General features: G+C 38.0%; 2 protein-coding genes across 2 annotated transcripts; one reads left to right on the top strand and one right to left on the bottom strand.

Annotated features, from left to right (window-relative positions):
* The first annotated feature begins 3,186 nt into the window (after positions 1–3,186).
* LOC126790769 (probable pectate lyase 8) lies at positions 3,187–7,586 on the top strand. The gene is made up of 7 exons (XM_050517113.1): positions 3,187–3,455; positions 3,704–3,757; positions 4,327–4,404; positions 5,508–6,150; positions 6,239–6,342; positions 6,557–6,695; positions 6,791–7,586. Exons 1-7 carry the CDS (start codon positions 3,340–3,342, stop codon positions 7,010–7,012), a joined length of 1,356 nt encoding a protein of 451 aa, XP_050373070.1. The 5' UTR covers positions 3,187–3,339; the 3' UTR covers positions 7,013–7,586.
* Positions 7,587–11,246: 3,660 nt separating this feature from the next.
* LOC126790787 (inosine triphosphate pyrophosphatase) lies at positions 11,247–14,823 on the bottom strand. Its single transcript, XM_050517133.1, has 7 exons — positions 14,643–14,823; positions 14,420–14,548; positions 14,336–14,345; positions 12,893–12,924; positions 12,702–12,814; positions 11,929–12,005; positions 11,247–11,843 (listed from the first exon to the last, which is right to left on the bottom strand). The coding sequence occupies exons 1-7, from the start codon at positions 14,776–14,778 to the stop codon at positions 11,723–11,725; spliced, it is 618 nt and encodes a 205-aa protein (XP_050373090.1). The 5' UTR covers positions 14,779–14,823; the 3' UTR covers positions 11,247–11,722.
* Between the last annotated feature and the right edge of the window lie 2,981 nt (positions 14,824–17,804).

Here is a 17,804-nt window from a genome sequence, read left to right as displayed (position 1 = left end):
CCATGCCGCAAAAATTGGTCCATCCAATCAATGGCGGTGGTTGCTCTAGTAGTAGTTCATGATGCATTGTCGTCTCATGTGCATGTGTACCTTTCAGTACTACATCATAAGTTCCCAACTACAACGGCGTGGCCGAGCTGCCATGATTCCAACCACTTTGGGGGGTTTTCCACAGTCGTGCCTCCCGGATAAAAAAGAGAGTAAATTACTAGAGTACCCTTGAGCTCGGAGATTAGTCAAATTGGAAACTTTTGCAAAATTTCTTGGGGCCAACAACAAACACAGCATTTTAAAGTTTGGGTGCTCCCGCCTCTTCGGTCAGACATAGGTGCTTTTTTGCTTCTTTGATTTTCTTTTACTTTTTGTGTGAAGCTTCTTCTTACTTTTGTGAGGTTAATTAATTGGTAAATAAAATTGAACGGAGTTGGAACTCGATGGTAATTAGGTATGTTTTATGGTCTTATATGGTGACTCGGTGAGTTAACAAGAAAAACACTTTTTATGAATTTAAAAATGTGATCACAAGAATAGTAGTCGATAAATTTGTTTCTCATTTACTTTAATTGAAATGTCACAAAAAACAGCAACGAGTGAGAGAGAAGTTGATAAAATCGATATTTTACAAAACTAGTAAATGTTGTAATCGGCAACAAAAAGCTATCATTTGTGTTTTTTAAGAGAAAAAGTGAACAATTTACTCAAATGAGATATTTGCAATTACAAAGAATATAATTTTCTGTTAGTTTTTGTTGAAGATGGATTTTAAGACGTTTTGGAACCAAATGATATATATTTCTAATGACTTATCCGATTTAAGTTTGTATTAGTCATGTACTACGTACGAGTACTTGAATGGCAAAGATTGGTGAAAGTATTGTTATGTTTGGATTTGTAGTAAAGCAACTTTGTATCTCAAATAGCTAGTTGACTACAAGGGCAAAACACTGGCTGGATTACGGAATGACTTGACCGGAAATAGTTGTTTTCATTCAAATTTAAAGAGTGTCTGAAGGATTTTAATATCTGGGAATGTGAATTTTTATAACGAACGAAAGGGGAATGGGTTGGAATTAATTACAGGGGTAAATTTCTCTTATGGCACCTGATGTTTGGCTACTTGAACAATTTGGTACCTGATGTATGAAAACGGACAATTTGGTACCTAAATTTCTCAAATTTAGGCCATTTTGGTACTTATGTCAATTTTGACCATATTTTAAGGGTTATTTCCGTCATCTTATCTATACTTTACTTCATTTTTTCATAATACCTTCAAATTGCCTCTAAATTATCACTAACAATTTGATAACTCATCCACTTAGTATCTGTGATGATTTACGTATATAATTTTCATAATGTAGCTATCAATCTAAATTAATTTTAATTATAAGTAATTTAAAAATATATTTTAATAAAAAATTACAATTTCATAAAGACAATTTATTTCCTTTGTAAAAAATAATTAGGATACAATAAGTATATTAAGAAAAAAAATTGATATATGCGAAGTAGATGTTAAGTGGAGTAGATATATCAATTTCATTATCTCTAAAGAGACCACAATTATAGGAAGAAATGAAGAAAAATATGAATTTAATGAGTTTATGGCTAGAATGATGAAAATAACCCTAAAAATAAGAACAAAATTGATAGAGGTACCAAAATGGCTTACAAATGAGAACGTCAGGTACTAAATTGTCTGTTTTCATACATTAGGTATCAAATTGTCCAAGTAGTCATACTTCAGTACACAACAAAATTCATGCTTTTTCATGAAAAAAAAAACTGAAAGACACCACGGATGCTTTAGCCACAAGTTCTTGTGCATTAAATTTCAAGAGGCTTTTTATTGTGTGCATTTATGGAAGTTGATGGCTTCAATTCTCCCTTCACCAGTGTGAGAGTTTCATGTAGCATGTGAAAGCTTTAATATTGACACTAATTTTGCCCATGGTCATTGTAAATGTGTAATTTTCCATTAGATTGAGAATGTACTTGCATGACAAGGATGTGTAGCAATTTTCTTTTTTCATAGTGTGTACTAAAATCCTTTTCTTTTGCCTAATACTATGGTTACGTAAAATGTACTCTAAATTTCCACATGTGTATGTAACAGCATAATTAGAAAGAAATGATATGCTTAAGATATTTGATTGTTGACAATATGGTACAAGGATATAACGTAGAAATTTTACTTAGCATAACATTTGTAATCTCTTTGAGAAGACTTATAACGTAAATGGGAAATATAGTAAAACGCAATGGAAAGATAGCAACCACAACAACATTAAAAGATTAGAATTGCCAATCAATTACAAAGAATGAAAAGCACGGGCACGATTCCTTTAGATTCATGTTGCCATCTCTATAGCTTCATGTGTTCTTTTCGAATTGAAGGTGTTTGATGTAAATACGCAAACATGGAGCACATTCACATGTTGCCCGAAAAAGAAAACCTCCAATTTCAGCTAGGGCGTCACTTGACAACTCCACAAGCAACTAAGCAAACTGTTCCGGTCTTCCCCCAAAAATCAAATCAAAGAAAGCCCCGTAAAACTGCCACCAAACAATGCCTTCAATTCCACAGCAACAATTTAATTAAGCTTTTGTTGCTCCTCTCCTCGCTTCGCCTACTTGATTCCTGGGCGGGTCAAACCAAAAAACACCACAAGGCCGTGATTGGCGCCTGGAATTACAATCCACCCCAAACACGCCATTACCAGATTTTAATCCATTAAATAATAAAAATTATAATTAAAATAATATTGCGCAAACCGTGACATCTGTCCCGTGACCGCCCCATCCGTACTTCCCCTTCCGTAACGGCCCTGCTGACGTGGCAAGGAAAAGGGGGCCCGTCGGTTGTGAAGGAATAAATAGTTAGTTAAAGGCAGTAAAAAAGTGAAAAAAAGGAGGAGGCATTAGGCTCTCAGGAGCAGTTAATGTTGGTGCTGGGGGTTGTTTGGTTGTTGGGTTAAAGTGACCTAATCCAAAAGAGAGAGAAAAAAATACACAAGCGGCGTTTATTAGTTATAAACAGTTAGTTAACTGTTAACGGCGTTAAGGAGACGGGAATAGAGTCCTGGGAGGGAGGACAGTACTAGCTAAGCGTGTGTGGGTGGGTATAAACTATAAAGAGGGGGGAGTGGGAATTGTGGGAGCTCATTCTTTCTGACTTGGGTTTTCTTTTGGCTCTTCTCTCTCTCTCTCTCTCTCTCTTGAGCTCTCTGCATTTTGTGAGCTCTCTAGCACACAAAACATCAAAACACTGCGTTTTGTGTGTCTTCAATTCTCTACATTCTCTCACATTAACTCAGAGAAAGAGAGCAGAAGATAGTAATGGCGGTTTCGGAGAGTAAGAAATGGATTCTGTCCTGTGTGTCGGTGCTTCTCTTGTTCTGCTTCGTCGCTGCAATGTCCGGCCGCGTCAGCCTCGACGGCACCTCCCTCCTCAGGTTTTTTAACCCAGCCTCTCACTCCTTTTTTTTACCGCGGTGAATTTTTCAGAGCAAAAATAGCTACATTCTTCTTGTTCTTGTTCTTTTGAGTGAACTAGCTTCGGAAAATGAGAGCTGCTTTTGATTTTTTGGGGGGTTTTAGCTTCACAAATTAGGAATTTATGTTTCGGAAGAATTTTGAGTGTGAAAACTGAAACGGCGTCGTTTTAGTGTTGATATGTTTTGGTTTTTTGTGTTTTGCGAAGGAATGGAGAGACGGAGGAGTTGAAGAGCTTGAGCAATTCATCAATGGCGGCCAGGTGTGTTTTAACCCAACCAGAGTTAATTCCTTTTTTTGTTTTATTTTTTACACTTTTCTATTCCACGTGGATGGATCTCAGGCCTTCTGTGTGCTCCTTCTCGTTTCTCAGCCGTTGGGTTTAACCGTAGATAGAGATCACAGCCGTTGAGATCCAGATCCCTAGATCTGGGTCGTTATGTTCGTTCGCCTAGGATTCCCACCTTCTCTCTTCTCACCTCATTTTCCGAAACTACTCTCACCACCGACTCTTATTTACACTCCTCACCTCACTCCTTTCACCTCTCTCCTCGGGGGCAATTCCGTCACGGGGATTCGCACCCGCCGACTAACCGCCCCTAACTGTTTTTACTCGACACTGTCTGCACTAGACCGTGTCCCCCGCTGAAACGTGACGGGCTGTCATTGGTCCCACCCCTCACTTGTCCCACCTCAACGGTCCTTGGGCCTGAGAGAGTGACATGATTCACATGGGGGTCAAAATTGGAATATATTATTTTCCTTTATTTTTATTTTTGTGCAGCTAATAATTTTTCTATATTTTTGGTTATGAATGAATGAATATTCCAGGGTGAGTGAGGATGATGATGGAGAGTTGAATAAGCATGCAGTTGAAAACCCAGATGAAATTGCTGCCATGGTTGACATGTGGGTACTCTTTTCTTCACTGGATAAAGCCACCTAACCCTTACATGGGTCCTCTCTATTTCTATATGGCTTTTCATATCTGATTATATTTTCTGGTTTGAGCATGTGTGACTCTGTTAATGCACATGAGGGTAGATAATGTAAATTCATTATTAATGTTTTTGGTACAAAGATTGAAAAGGACTGGGGGAGTTGGAATTTTGACTGCATTCTGTTTTTGGTGAGTAGGTTGTTAGTTCAAGGCTTGGGGCACACCCAACGAACCCAATTGGGTTTGGGTTTGGTTTTGCATTGAACATTTGAACCCCCTCCACCACTTACCAGTTTTGTTTTGTATTTTGGGATTGCTTGCATTTTTCAAAGGATACCATTTTCGGTCACAATCAGTGGTGTTTTAAGAGTGTAGACATGATGAGCATATGCAAGCCCACATGGTGTGTGATGCTCTTAAATGATCTTATCTGGTGCTGAGCCAGAGAGTTTGGTTATAGGTTTTGGGTCTGTGTTGATTTGGAATTACTGGTATGTGGGTAATGCAGTTCTGTGTTAAACAAAGGAGACCATCCAGTGAAAGATGCTATAGGCTTTTTACAACCCCTTTTCCTCCTGCATTTTTTTTATTATTGTTCTTGTTACTGCTAGTGATACTTTTTGTGATTGGATATTTTGAAAGATCTTGTGAAAGTGAATGCAATATTAAAGCTTATAATATTTGGCTGAAATTATTTTGTATGGTTTAGATGTCATAGTCTCTGGTTACTTTATATATGGAATATGACTAGTGAAACAGAAACAAGGATTAAAAAGGTCATTTATACTCTGATTTCATTTATGGACAAGAGTAATCCAGCGATTGTATTCTTTATGGATAGTGACCTGATTGTCCTCGTTATGGGGACAAACTACTCGCAATTTCCAGCTGAGTAAGCTACCCATGTGGAACAGGACATAAAAAAAAAACTAGGTTTAAATCACCATACTAAATGTTACTATCTCTTTCTGTGTTTTACCATGAATAGGGGTATAACCAACTGCTTGAATTATGTATGAACAGCTTATTCTTAACAGTAATGTTAATAGTGGGAAGACTTCTGGTGTTGCAGGAGTATCCGCAACAGCACTGAAAGGAGAAAGCTGGGCTACTTCTCATGTGGAACTGGAAATCCCATTGATGATTGTTGGCGCTGTGATCCCAACTGGCAAAAGAACCGCAAGCGTCTTGCAGACTGTGGCATTGGTTTTGGCAGAAATGCCATTGGTGGTCGTGATGGACGCTTCTATGTTGTCACTGACCCTAATGATGATAATCCCGTTAACCCCAGACCTGGTACCCTTCGTCATGCTGTTATCCAGGATGAGCCTCTGTGGATTGTGTTCAAACGTGACATGGTGATCCAATTGAAGCAGGAGCTTATCATGAATAGCTTCAAGACCATTGATGGCCGTGGAGTCAATGTCCACATTGCTAATGGAGCATGCATTACAGTCCAGTTTGTTACAAATGTTATAATCCATGGTCTGCATATCCATGACTGCAAGCCTACTGGAAATGCCATGGTGAGAAGCTCCCCATCTCACTTTGGGTGGAGGACAATGGCTGATGGTGATGCTATATCCATCTTTGGTTCAAGCCATATCTGGGTTGATCACAATTCCCTCTCCAATTGTGCTGATGGTCTTGTTGATGCTGTCATGGGGTCAACTGCCATTACCATCTCCAACAACCACTTAACCCACCACAATGAAGTATGACTAATGCCTCTTTTTGATTAATATTTACTTCCATCTATATTTCTGTTGTGATACTGACATTTTATCTATGCTATTGAATCAGGTTATGCTGTTGGGCCACAGTGATTCTTATACCAGGGACAAGCAAATGCAAGTGACTATTGCCTACAACCACTTTGGAGAGGGACTTATCCAAAGAATGCCAAGGTAATCTTTCAACTAGAACTGGCACATTGAAAGCCAGTTAGTTTCCCATTGTCTCATCTGTCCATTTCAATGAGAATGCTCTCCGGACATAAAAATTGGCTGCAAAACAGTACCCTACCGATGAAGTTATTCGATATTGAAATGACAGTTTTCCTTGATGGTAGCAGAATTGCATTCAACTTGTTAATGGTGCCATGACTTGTGAATAATGCAGGTGTAGACACGGATATTTCCATGTTGTGAACAACGACTACACCCACTGGGAGATGTATGCCATTGGTGGAAGTGCAAATCCCACTATCAACAGCCAAGGCAACAGATACGCAGCACCAACCAATCCCTTTGCGAAGGAGGTACTGTATAAATCCGTACTCACATTTACCTCTTAATTATGATGAAGTTCACATACCAAGTGTTCTAATTACTGGCGAAAAATTGCATTTTGAAGGTTACCAAGAGAGTGGAGACATCGCAAACTCAGTGGAGGGGCTGGAACTGGAGGTCAGAAGGTGATCTTCTACTCAATGGTGCCTTTTTCACTCCATCTGGAGCTGGAGCTTCAGCTGTCTATGCCAGGGCCTCAAGCTTGGGAGCCAAGTCATCTTCTATGGTGGGAACCATAACTGCTGGTGCTGGTGCACTGGGCTGCCGCAGAGGACGTACCTGCTAGTACTCGTAGTACCTCATTTCTCAGTTTTACACTTATATAGAATTCTACCCAATTTCAAAATATTCCACAAATTGGTTTCTTCACCCCCATCTTTCGATTCTTCAAAATCTGGCAAGTGTACATTATTTACACATGTCACTATGTTTTCGAGTCCAAATCTGAACCCGAATCCATTTCCCTCCCACCGCCACCAAACACTGTCTATTCTGTCATTGCTCAACCTCGATCTGCTTCCTTTGAAAAATACAATGCCATTTTAGGAGCAGGTACAGAAGTGTTGTTCATGTTTTTCCTTTTTTTCTTTACATCCTATCCTTGGGTCTCACTCTGTTTCATCCTATCCATCACCATATTCTAACGACTGTTTGTGTTGTCTGTCTTCTCTCCCAGTGTCAGTTTCATCTTCATACAATTGGGGTCTTATTATAGGATATGAATGGTTTTCTGGGTTTCTGCTTTTGTCTAGTCTTACAAGCAAATAGTGTGAGATATGAAATGTCAAAAACTTGGGTCATGGAAAAGGACTTCTATTACAGTATTATAGAGAGAGCATAGCAATTGGCAGTGATGTTTTGTACCTCACTTTTAAGCTTTCTTTCTTCTTCTCTGGCAAATGGCAATGGAAGCAATCTTTTACTTTTGGTTGTGCAATACAAGTGGGTTCTCTTTTGGTTCTCTCTACATATCATTATGCCTTTCAGCTATCAATTATCAAGTGTTCCTTTCTTCACTGGCAGTTCTCATTGCTCCATGTGCTTCTCCCAACATACCACATGATAACTAATCAAGTCATTAACCAACCAGCAAACCACCATCTTAATTCATTATCACCCTTTTTCCTCACCTTTAGCATCATGTTACCAACTAATCCATTACTTGACTGTCGCACTTTCTTATGGTAATTGCTTAGCTAATATAGGAGACAACAATGAACAAATCATTCATGGAGATGATAGAAAGTGTGACCTATCTTCTCCATAGCTATCAAGTGAAGTGAAAAACAAGGACTACAAAAAAAGGTCAAACATTACAAAAGTGGGTCAAATTTATCTTGCCTGAATGCAATTGTCAGGTTAATCTACTTCATGAGATTTAGGCTACATAGAGCGAGATATTAACAATGAAGTAATTAGACACTAGCATTGGATGTTATTGAACTGCAAGGTAAAAATCATGTGAACATGACTTGTTAAAAATATCATCGTTTCAGCAAAAGATCTTTAGAATCATAAGATAAGTTGTTTCTAGCGCAAAAATGGTTGTTTCTCACGTAATACCCGATCCTAGTACTGCATTTACATGAGTACAAAACTAGTCCTTCAGATAGCAACATACTTGGTATCTAGTGCCATCAAATCCCCAAAGGATATTATAATTCTGAAAGGTCAAGGTCTGCAGAAGAAGCAAGGAAGGAAGCTAGCTAGCTGCAGGCATGTGCTGGTGCCAAAAATGACCCAACAGCAGAATGACCACCACCACCTCTAACTCCTTTAGAAGATGAAGAAATAAATGTTGATTATGCCCTTCCCCCTACCAATTGGTAGCGCAGGGTAAATGACACTACCAAACATTGAAGATCGATTAGTGGAAACAATGGCAGTGATAAGTCCTATTTCACGGTGTCAGATGATATCAACAGCATCACCAGAATTAGAGATGCAAGATTTGGCTTCCATGTGAGTTATGGCCCCATATTGCATGTGAGGATTTTCTATCAAACCATTTGCCTTGCCTTGTGGGCATGGGACCAAATATTGGTCCTAAGTCTTAAGTCTTAACCCCCAACTTGTGCAAAAGTACATATACAACGGAAAACAAATTCTTCGTATCAAGCATATAAATGCTTCATTCTTCTTTCTAGTTTCTACGGCGACAATAAGTTCTTCAGCAAGTCCCACTTCACACTGTCTTCCCTAGTTATGTGCAAATTCTATGTTACGGTAACTATGGCTTACGTGTTCATCCTTAGTTATCCTATGGCTTGCGCGTTCGCTACTTAACCCCCAAGGCCTCGAGGAAAGGATTCTCCGGTCACTTCCAAAGTTATTTTATTTTATAGAAGTAAATAATGAATTTATTCTTTAGAGCTTAGAGTTTAGAATTTAATAAAACCCTAGCCGCTCTGAATTTATGCCTCCGTCCGACGGCGCGTTTATGACGCTGTTGTTAGATGGGAGTTGTGGCCTAGATTGGTAGATCATCAGTGGGGTTCGTGAGAGGGAGGTGGTCGTTATGCGGTCGTAGATGCCTGGTTTTTGGTTGTAGTGCTTGGGTTTCGATGTCGATGCTTTGGAGGCTTTCGTGTGGTGCTAGCCGGGTCTCGGCGGCGGCGAGAGATTCTCTGATGGGGTGGTACAAGATGGGGAAATGGCGGCGATGTTGGTTTGCTTAGCTCTTCCGATCCGGGTCGGATCTTGGTATTACCGTTTTGGGGTATTCTTGTTAGGTAGTGTTGTCCGTCTGCCTTACACTTGGGTGGTAGCTCTGTGGTGGCCACCGACGTTGGCAACATGGCTCTGGTACTACAATCAGAAGAGGAAGCACGACGGTTGGATCTCTGATCGACTATTCTCTTGCGTTCATTGGGGTCGTTTTGGTGAGCTTGGGTTTGTTTGGGCCGAGGCTCATTTTAGACCTTTAGGTTTTTTATGTATAACTTTTTTTTTCCAGTTTTTAGCTAGGTCTATATTAGGCTAGGCATTAGCCTCTAATTAAGATTTTTATTGTCCCTGGGGTAGCCTCCTATGCATAGGGTGGTCTTGGTAGTGGTAAATAAGTGGTGAGGTGTGTCCTGCCAAGAAGTGGGTACCGGGTTCTCTGGTTCCTTGGTTACGTTTTATGTGCCTCTCCTAAGAGATTCAGCATAAGATTATTTAGAGCTCTAGCAAAAGGTTTTGATTATTCTGCACATTTCAAATTCTATCGTAGTCCGTAAGGACAAAATGTGTTCATGTTATTTTATACATTTCTATGATTAATATATGACATTGCGTAGATTTTTCTTTTAAAAAAAGAGTTTAGAATTTAAAATTTAGAGAATTTGTAATTTGTAACGGATAAAATGAAATAAAATTTCTTATCCGTTAAGAGTATCAATTGCAAGTGTCTAAAGACGACATATTCATTATAAGAAAAGTGCGAATTACACATTCATGTGATAACTATTGTTGTAGGGTTTCTATTAGTCTATGTTTTTTTCGATTACACTATTAGTCTATTTGCATACGGTTCACATCGCATAGTAGCAGAAGATTCCTGGAAAATAGTGGTATGAATGATTTGAGAGTAGAATATGAAATGTTAACGTCTGCTGTAGTAGTTTCATCAAAACATAGTGATTGATGTGGTACGGAGATTACTAGAGAAATAGGGAGGGAATTGGATCCTAATGGTACTTCCCAACTGCCCCTGTCTACTTGCTATTTTCCTCATTTGGATATTTCCTTCACCGACAATCTCACTATTGCCCACCAAGAATCCTATTCCAATTCCTACGTCTCTATTCCAAGTAACAAAACATTGTAGCCTCTTGAAGCTTTTCCTCTATTTGTTATCATATCCTTCTTATCATCACTCATTGTTCTTATTACCGACGGAATGGTTATAGTGGAGGGGCATTGTTTTACATCAAGTTTCACATGGTAAAGTCGAGAGGATCAGAGAGAACTTGTGATATACATTGTTTGGTACATCAAATTTCCTCTAAACCATTATGTATTTTCGGACACAATGAACTCGAAACTCAGCACCAAATACAAACTTTAGTTACGGACTATCTGATTACACACATTTTCTGCTGCAGCGAGCAAAACCACTCAACATATGGAGCCAGAACGATGTTCTTATAACGCTGAAGTTGGATCAATGGATTCAAACAGGGTTTAGGCAGAAAGTCGTAAACAAATAGCCAATCCATATCAACTCATTGTTTTTGAGTCCTTTGTAAGTTAACCACAGATCCCTAGTCGACATCTGAATATGACAAGAACTAGCTGATTTCAATCTAAGTATAAGATGTTTTTGAAATTGGACCAAGTTTTCTCGATTCTGTTCTCAGTAAGAACAAAACAAGTTGATGACATGGTTTGAAACAAAACATAGTCCTCTTTCAATCAAATTTATAGATTGTAAACTTCCAACACAGATTGTATAAGATCTTGTTTGGGACTGAAGAAATTTCCCAAGAACGGACTGAAGTCACTTCCCAAATAGTAAAAACATGAATAAAACAACATTATAACATGGCTTGGAATTGGGTGCCATATAAAATCCTCTTTCAATCACATCTACAGATTATGCAAATGACGCTGGCAAAGATTGTAAACTTCTATATGGGGTAAAAATAAAACTATTTCAACAGCTCAAAAGGATAGTATAACTTCAGTTCCTTGTGCAACTAGTGGAGTTACTATTTGAACAGTTCTAACTTCAAAGTTCATAGTACTTCTGTCTGAAGTGAGCATACTCACAGTGAAAAGTTTATAACATGTTGTGACATTCAAATCTTTCCTAATGCAAGGATGCTATTTCTCCACACTAACCTCTAACTTAGGCATGCGCACAGATTCTAAATGGTACACAAACTGTAACTTCCACTTTGTCCCTAACTTTTGTAGGCCATCAAACAAGACTGGAAGAATTGCTGGTGAAAGGAAAAGCTTGCATACGATGGAAGACTATGCAGAGGCAAGATGATGAAGATACTCACTTCTAGGTAGACAAGTTGGTCTCAAAAGTATATGCAGCTTCAGCAAAGTGAGACTTCACTAGTGCAAGAGCTCTGTAGCGATGAGAAATCTTGTTCTTTTCTTCTTTTGACATCTCGGCATAGCTACAAAACAATTAACAAGATTCAGCTTCAAGTACTGATGCGGACCACTAAATTAATAGGCGAATCGTCAAACAAAGATACTTACGTTTGCTCATAACCTTCAGGTTGAAAAATTGGATCCCATCCAAAGTCATTTGGTCCCCTTGCAGGAACTATTTTCCCCTGACATTCATCCATAAAATGCATTTTAGTGCACACTTCTGGTGGGTGTTTGTGAAAACTTTTCATGCTGTTTATTCCAAACAGCTAGAGATTCCAATGCCCTTGCAATTAACATTTTTTTTACAACATAGCAAAGACAGGTCACTTTTCAACCTGAACAATATCACCATTCAGCATCTAGTTTCATCCCAGGAAACCAAATATAGATAGAGGACTAATGGTAGGTAGGAGAAGACATATGTAGATAGAGGGCTCTTTTTCAACCATGGAAACCAAACCATTGCCTACATTTGTCCCTCTATATTACTGCACTAATAAATTATGTGTTACAATGATCCTCCGGAAATCAGGCAAGCATTTTCATCTACCGACTTGAGCAAGATATCTTCTTTCCTCTAATAATCTTAAAATTCAAAATTTTTAGGCTAATTAATCCATGAGAAGGCTTTTAAACATTTTGCATGATTAGGCATCATTCATCTCACCGCTTACAACCAAAATAGAAGTTAAAGAAAATTATAGATAGTATATATGGAATATAACCAAGGAATACTCACATTTGTCAAGAGCAGAATGCATAAAGTATCATGATAATCATGTCTTGAGATTTCATATTTTACTCTAGGTTTCAAACGAAAATGTGAAGTGAATATTACTGTTGGACTATCTAGGATAAGAGAATAGTTGTCTACATACCGGAGTTTTACCCAGAAATGCAATCGGCTCAGCATCGGGCCCAATGGCGAAAGAAAAAGCGCACAAAGCATAAGCAGATTTATCCTCATATGCCATCAACATATTGTTGAGTCCTGAAAAAGTAAGGACCATTGAGCATACCGCAAAGACAATTTTACATAATCAAATAGCTCAATAGCTTATAATATAACCTTCATGTCCAATCTTCTGCAGGAACCACTTGCTGCATTGTTGTAAGATATATTAGGACAATGTTGTTGTAAGAACATTGAAAACAGTCAAAACAAGATCATATAACTTGAAGTATCAGTGTTTAGCTACAACATTTTAGATATTCACTAGATAGAGTTCAAAAACAACCAAAGCAAGTTACAGAAAATAACCCAGGACATTGTTTCTCACTTTAGGGGAGGGGGAGGGATGGAGTTATGAGACAAAAGTAGAAGGTTACAGAGTCATGTTACTGTGACTTAGGACCCTAATAGGAAGAGGGCCCCCTTCTGCCCCACCATAACATATTATCGCTCAACTATGGATGAAAGTGGAGGGACACAATTCTGAAAATAGAAGTCACAGGTAGTTTCATAGATTAATTCCTGTATTTCATTGCCTTGATCCTATAGTCTCTCTCTCTCTCTCTCATATCAAATGCTTAAGTAATAACATTCAATAGTAGTCCTAAAAAATTTATGAACCAGCATATCTAGTCTCAACCAAAAGGAGCAGCAACAGCAAAATAATAGCGGCCTTCTGATCACCGCTGGCATTTTCAAATTTTATCATTTCTTGGGCAATCCTTGGATTTTCATAATCAACAAGTATCAGTGTTTAGGTACAAAACTTTGAAACTACTAACTGTGTTTCCCCAAACATATACTTTTCTCAGTATATGACACCACGAATATGTAATTTTTCAAGGATGTTAGCCGCCGCACAAATTAAAAAAAAGTATTCAAATTTTGCAGCACAGAAAGCATGACCACCATCTTAAAAGTCTGGATTCTATATCGTTAAATAAGAGGGGTACAGATACGGAGCCAACACAAGAAAGCCAAGTGTACCTGAATTCATGTACTATAATGAAAGAAGAAACCGAGTGCAACATTTGATCAGTACTCTAAATTCAAAGAATTGCATGAGAGGGAGAGGTCGGATGAGAGAGCAGTGCTCACCTCAGAATAAAATGGGTTTATTTACAAGGAGACAGAATACTGTAATGAACATAGACATGGAAAGAAAAAAATAAATAAAAAGGAAAATTGACCAATGCAACGAAGTAAACAAATCAAACATGTACACATTAATAAAATCGATAATGTACAGGTAGCGGCAAAGCCTTTTTAGAATTCAGCATCAAACTTCTCAATTTACAATTATTACACAACTTATTACGGAACAGGATATGCATGTATGCAATAATGTCAACAGCTAATCAGTTTGATATCCCCTAATTTAAACACACTGGAAAACAGCAAGCAATCACAAGCAACTAACTACATTCATGATCCTTCTAGTAATCAACAATAAATCAAAATCCAATCTTTTCTTCGGTGGGTATGATAAAAATGTCAAATTTTGAACAAAAAAAAGACAAGTTCACCTGTTGAGAGCAAGCAAGATGAAAAAAAACTTACATGTAAGGCCCTGCATTGAAATTCAAACACTCAATTAGCACAAAACAAAAACCCCAACAATCTAAAAAATAAAAAAGGACTAACCAGGAAGACCCTTGAGGGCATTGAAGCAGAGGCAAGTGTCTTCCACAAGAACAGGACCATTAACCTGAATAGCAGCCAACCTAGCCTTCTCTTTGGAGATGTCCTCTGGCTCCCCTTGCAATTCTGGCACTGCCATTAAAAACCCAACAACATAAAAACCTCAAACACTATTCATCAAAACCCAAAATCAATCAGACACCAAAAAGAGATTGGTTGTACTTACAATCAAGCTTGAGGGAGTTAAAGGGTATGGAGTTGCCCAAGATGGCGCGCACTTCTTCCAGCTTCTTGGCGTTCCCGGTCACGAAAGTCACAGGCTTTGGCAGCACCAGTCCTCCAATTGCTCCCATCGCCGCCATTTGTCCCGCCCTCTTTCTCTTTCACTTGGGAGTGATGCACACAGAGACCCAGATGCTAAGACTTGTCTGCTCTTTTCTTGTGTTTTCGTTTGGTTGAATCAATGGAAGACAAAAGCCCAAGTTTAAATGGACTGCTGTTTAGATAGCATGAAACCCAAATCTAAAGAATAAATCCAAGCCCAATAGACTTTCATTTTCTCTTCTAATTCCCTGAACCTCTTCGTGATTTCCACCAAGCTCTTCACCTTCGAAGAGATTGACCTTATTGGGATTTATCTCGTAGCGATTAATTGCCTTCCTCGAAGAGTTTCACCTCATTGAAACTTTTCCCAAAGGCAAGGCTTTACTTTTTTTTTAAGAAATTCCATACGAGGAGTCATTTATTGGACAATAATAAAATCTTACAACGGAGGGACGTAAAACTTGAATCTCGTGCTACATAAGCATCACCACATATATCTTCGTAGATAACGTCTTGAATGATAGCAGGACTATCTTTTAACCAAACAACATCAATATTAGACTTACAAATAAGGTGAGCTAATCTATCCGCCACACTATTTGCTTCACAAAAGATATATCTAATTCTAACTGATCTAAAAGCACAAAAATAATGCTTACAGTCATCTGGAATATGACTCACCTCTGAATAATTCACATTTGAACTAGAAAGGGCAGTAATCAGGATGACTGAATCGCTTTCAATGTCAATCTCAAACCAACCTTGGTGAATCCCAAGGCGTAAGCCAGCTCTACATATGGATTTGTATAATATACATCAGATGTATATTATACATCGTATATCCGCTGGTTAATAACATATATTATTTTTCTAACTCCACCCACAAAATAATGTCAACCATCAGATGTGAGACGTATAATATGCATATCAATATCAATGCATATAAGAATTTTCCTCTATGTATAACATATCTAAAAAATTTTCATCCCGGTAAAATTGGAGGTAAACAAAAAAGTACGTACATAACCTAAGTCCTTGAAGAAACTTTCAGGTGAAAGCTTCAAACGATAACCCATGGTCGATCAAATCCTAGTTAGCATATACTGTATGTGTAAACTATCAAACATATTATTATCGGAAACGAAAAAACGTATCAAACATATCGTATTTCTCTAGATTTACACGCACATGCATATGATTCCATGCAAACTGTAAACTATCAAATCATTATGTGAAGGTACACATGTTTAGCCTCCATGGTGTTGATGAAGATCCAAAGGAGTGGAGATCAAGTTAAGGGGGTGCATTGAAGTTCTTTCCTAGTTGGACTAGGAAATTGCCTAGACGGACCGGTATGTTCCTCAAGGCAATGAGATTGTGATTGATTCCAATTATGGGTAGAATTATCTATATTTGGGCATTTAGAAATTGCTATAGAAAAGAGGTTTATAATATAAGGTGTATTCCATATTTATATGGATTTTTTTTCTTTTCTATCAAAAGATGTTTTAGGAAGGGAATTTGACTTATTTGGTGCTAGGGTTTAGTGGTCTTGCCGTGAGGTATATATAAGCAGTAGATTTTGGCTGTGTATGAGAGATACGGATAGAAGAAACAAAGTGAAACCAAAGAGAAGAAAATTCACAAAAAGGAGAGCTTAGTGCTAGGAGATCTGTGTGACTCCATTGAAGACCGTAGTGGCAACATCAACGTTCTTAGTGAGGTTGATCATCCGTGTGACTACATCGATCTTAGTGAGGTTGTATCGACACTTGAAACAACGATCTTAGTGAGGTTGTTTCATACTTGATTGTGACTATCAAATAAGAAGTATTTTTACTTTTGAGAATAAAATTATTATTGATTAATTATAATCATTATAATATCGTTTATTCAATAAAAAAGTAAAATTATTCTACATATTTCGCTGTTATTATTCGTGATTGTTCTATCTTGTATTTTCATTATGTTTTTGATATATATCATACGTCACAAATTAAACTCGGATGGAATTCAACAATCACCATAGTTTTGGCTTTCTGGGTCGTGTTTCTCAAGAATAGCCGTCCGTAAAGAAAAGCATCAACCCTAGACGTCATGGTGAGGCTGTCGTCTTCACTAAATTTACGTGGAAAAAGTCGACAGAGGTGAGTGGTGGTGGTGACTAGCTTGTGAGTTAGGGATTTTCGGAAGCATTAGTGATGGTGAGGTGGTGACAGAAAAGGGGAACGTGTATAGATTCGAATGTGGGGAGCTTCCCCAGGCCACGACCCCGGAAACAGGGAAACTTGAAGCCAGCAGCGCCGTTTAGCTTTATATATCTCTTTGGTCCTTTATGAGTTTATGGTCACTAATAGTAGATTAACATATAAATATTAAGGTATCTTTGAGGGTGGGTTTGGTTTGGTCAGAAATACTAAAGAAATATATGGTGGAAGAAAAGAAAGACTTGGATTCCCATTCTCACGTGTATTTGGCCTCAAAATGAGGGAGGTGTCTTTGCTCTTGTTGTTTCTTGTTCAAGACTTGGACTTAAAGCTACAAAGCCACTCAAGAACTCACTCCCTTCCAAAACCCTAATAATTTTATCAACAAGGGGGGATATAGTATAGCTAGCTGGACTCATATGTGCTCGTGTTGTTCTTATATCCACTTCTCATATATATCATTATCTTTTTCTTTTCTTTTCCTTCTTTTCATGATTGTGGAATGTTAGATTTGGTTCACTTCCTTAGTTCTATATGGATCCATTTGAAGAAATCTTTGAACCGCACGATCTTTTGAAGTTTTGAATATGAGCAACTCTCTCTTTCTCTCTAGCTAAGGTTCGAAAAAACCCTAGGCGGTAGGGCGAACAGTCAACGCTTAGCGTCTAGACGTCTAAGCGGTGCTTATACGGTTATAAATTATTAAATATTTATTTATTTTTATACATGTATTTAATATTATTTATATGATTAAAAATATATAATGGGTAAACAAGTACTCAATATTAATGTTTATAAATCAAAATAGTCTCAACTCATCCAAAGTTCATACCTAATATTAGAAATTTAGAACAAAA

This window comes from Argentina anserina, chromosome 4 (genome assembly GCF_933775445.1).
Source record: "Argentina anserina chromosome 4, drPotAnse1.1, whole genome shotgun sequence".
Taxonomy (NCBI): domain Eukaryota; kingdom Viridiplantae; phylum Streptophyta; class Magnoliopsida; order Rosales; family Rosaceae; genus Argentina; species Argentina anserina.
The sequence above is the reverse complement of the archived record's forward strand: the minus strand, read 5'-3'. Positions and strand labels throughout refer to the sequence as shown.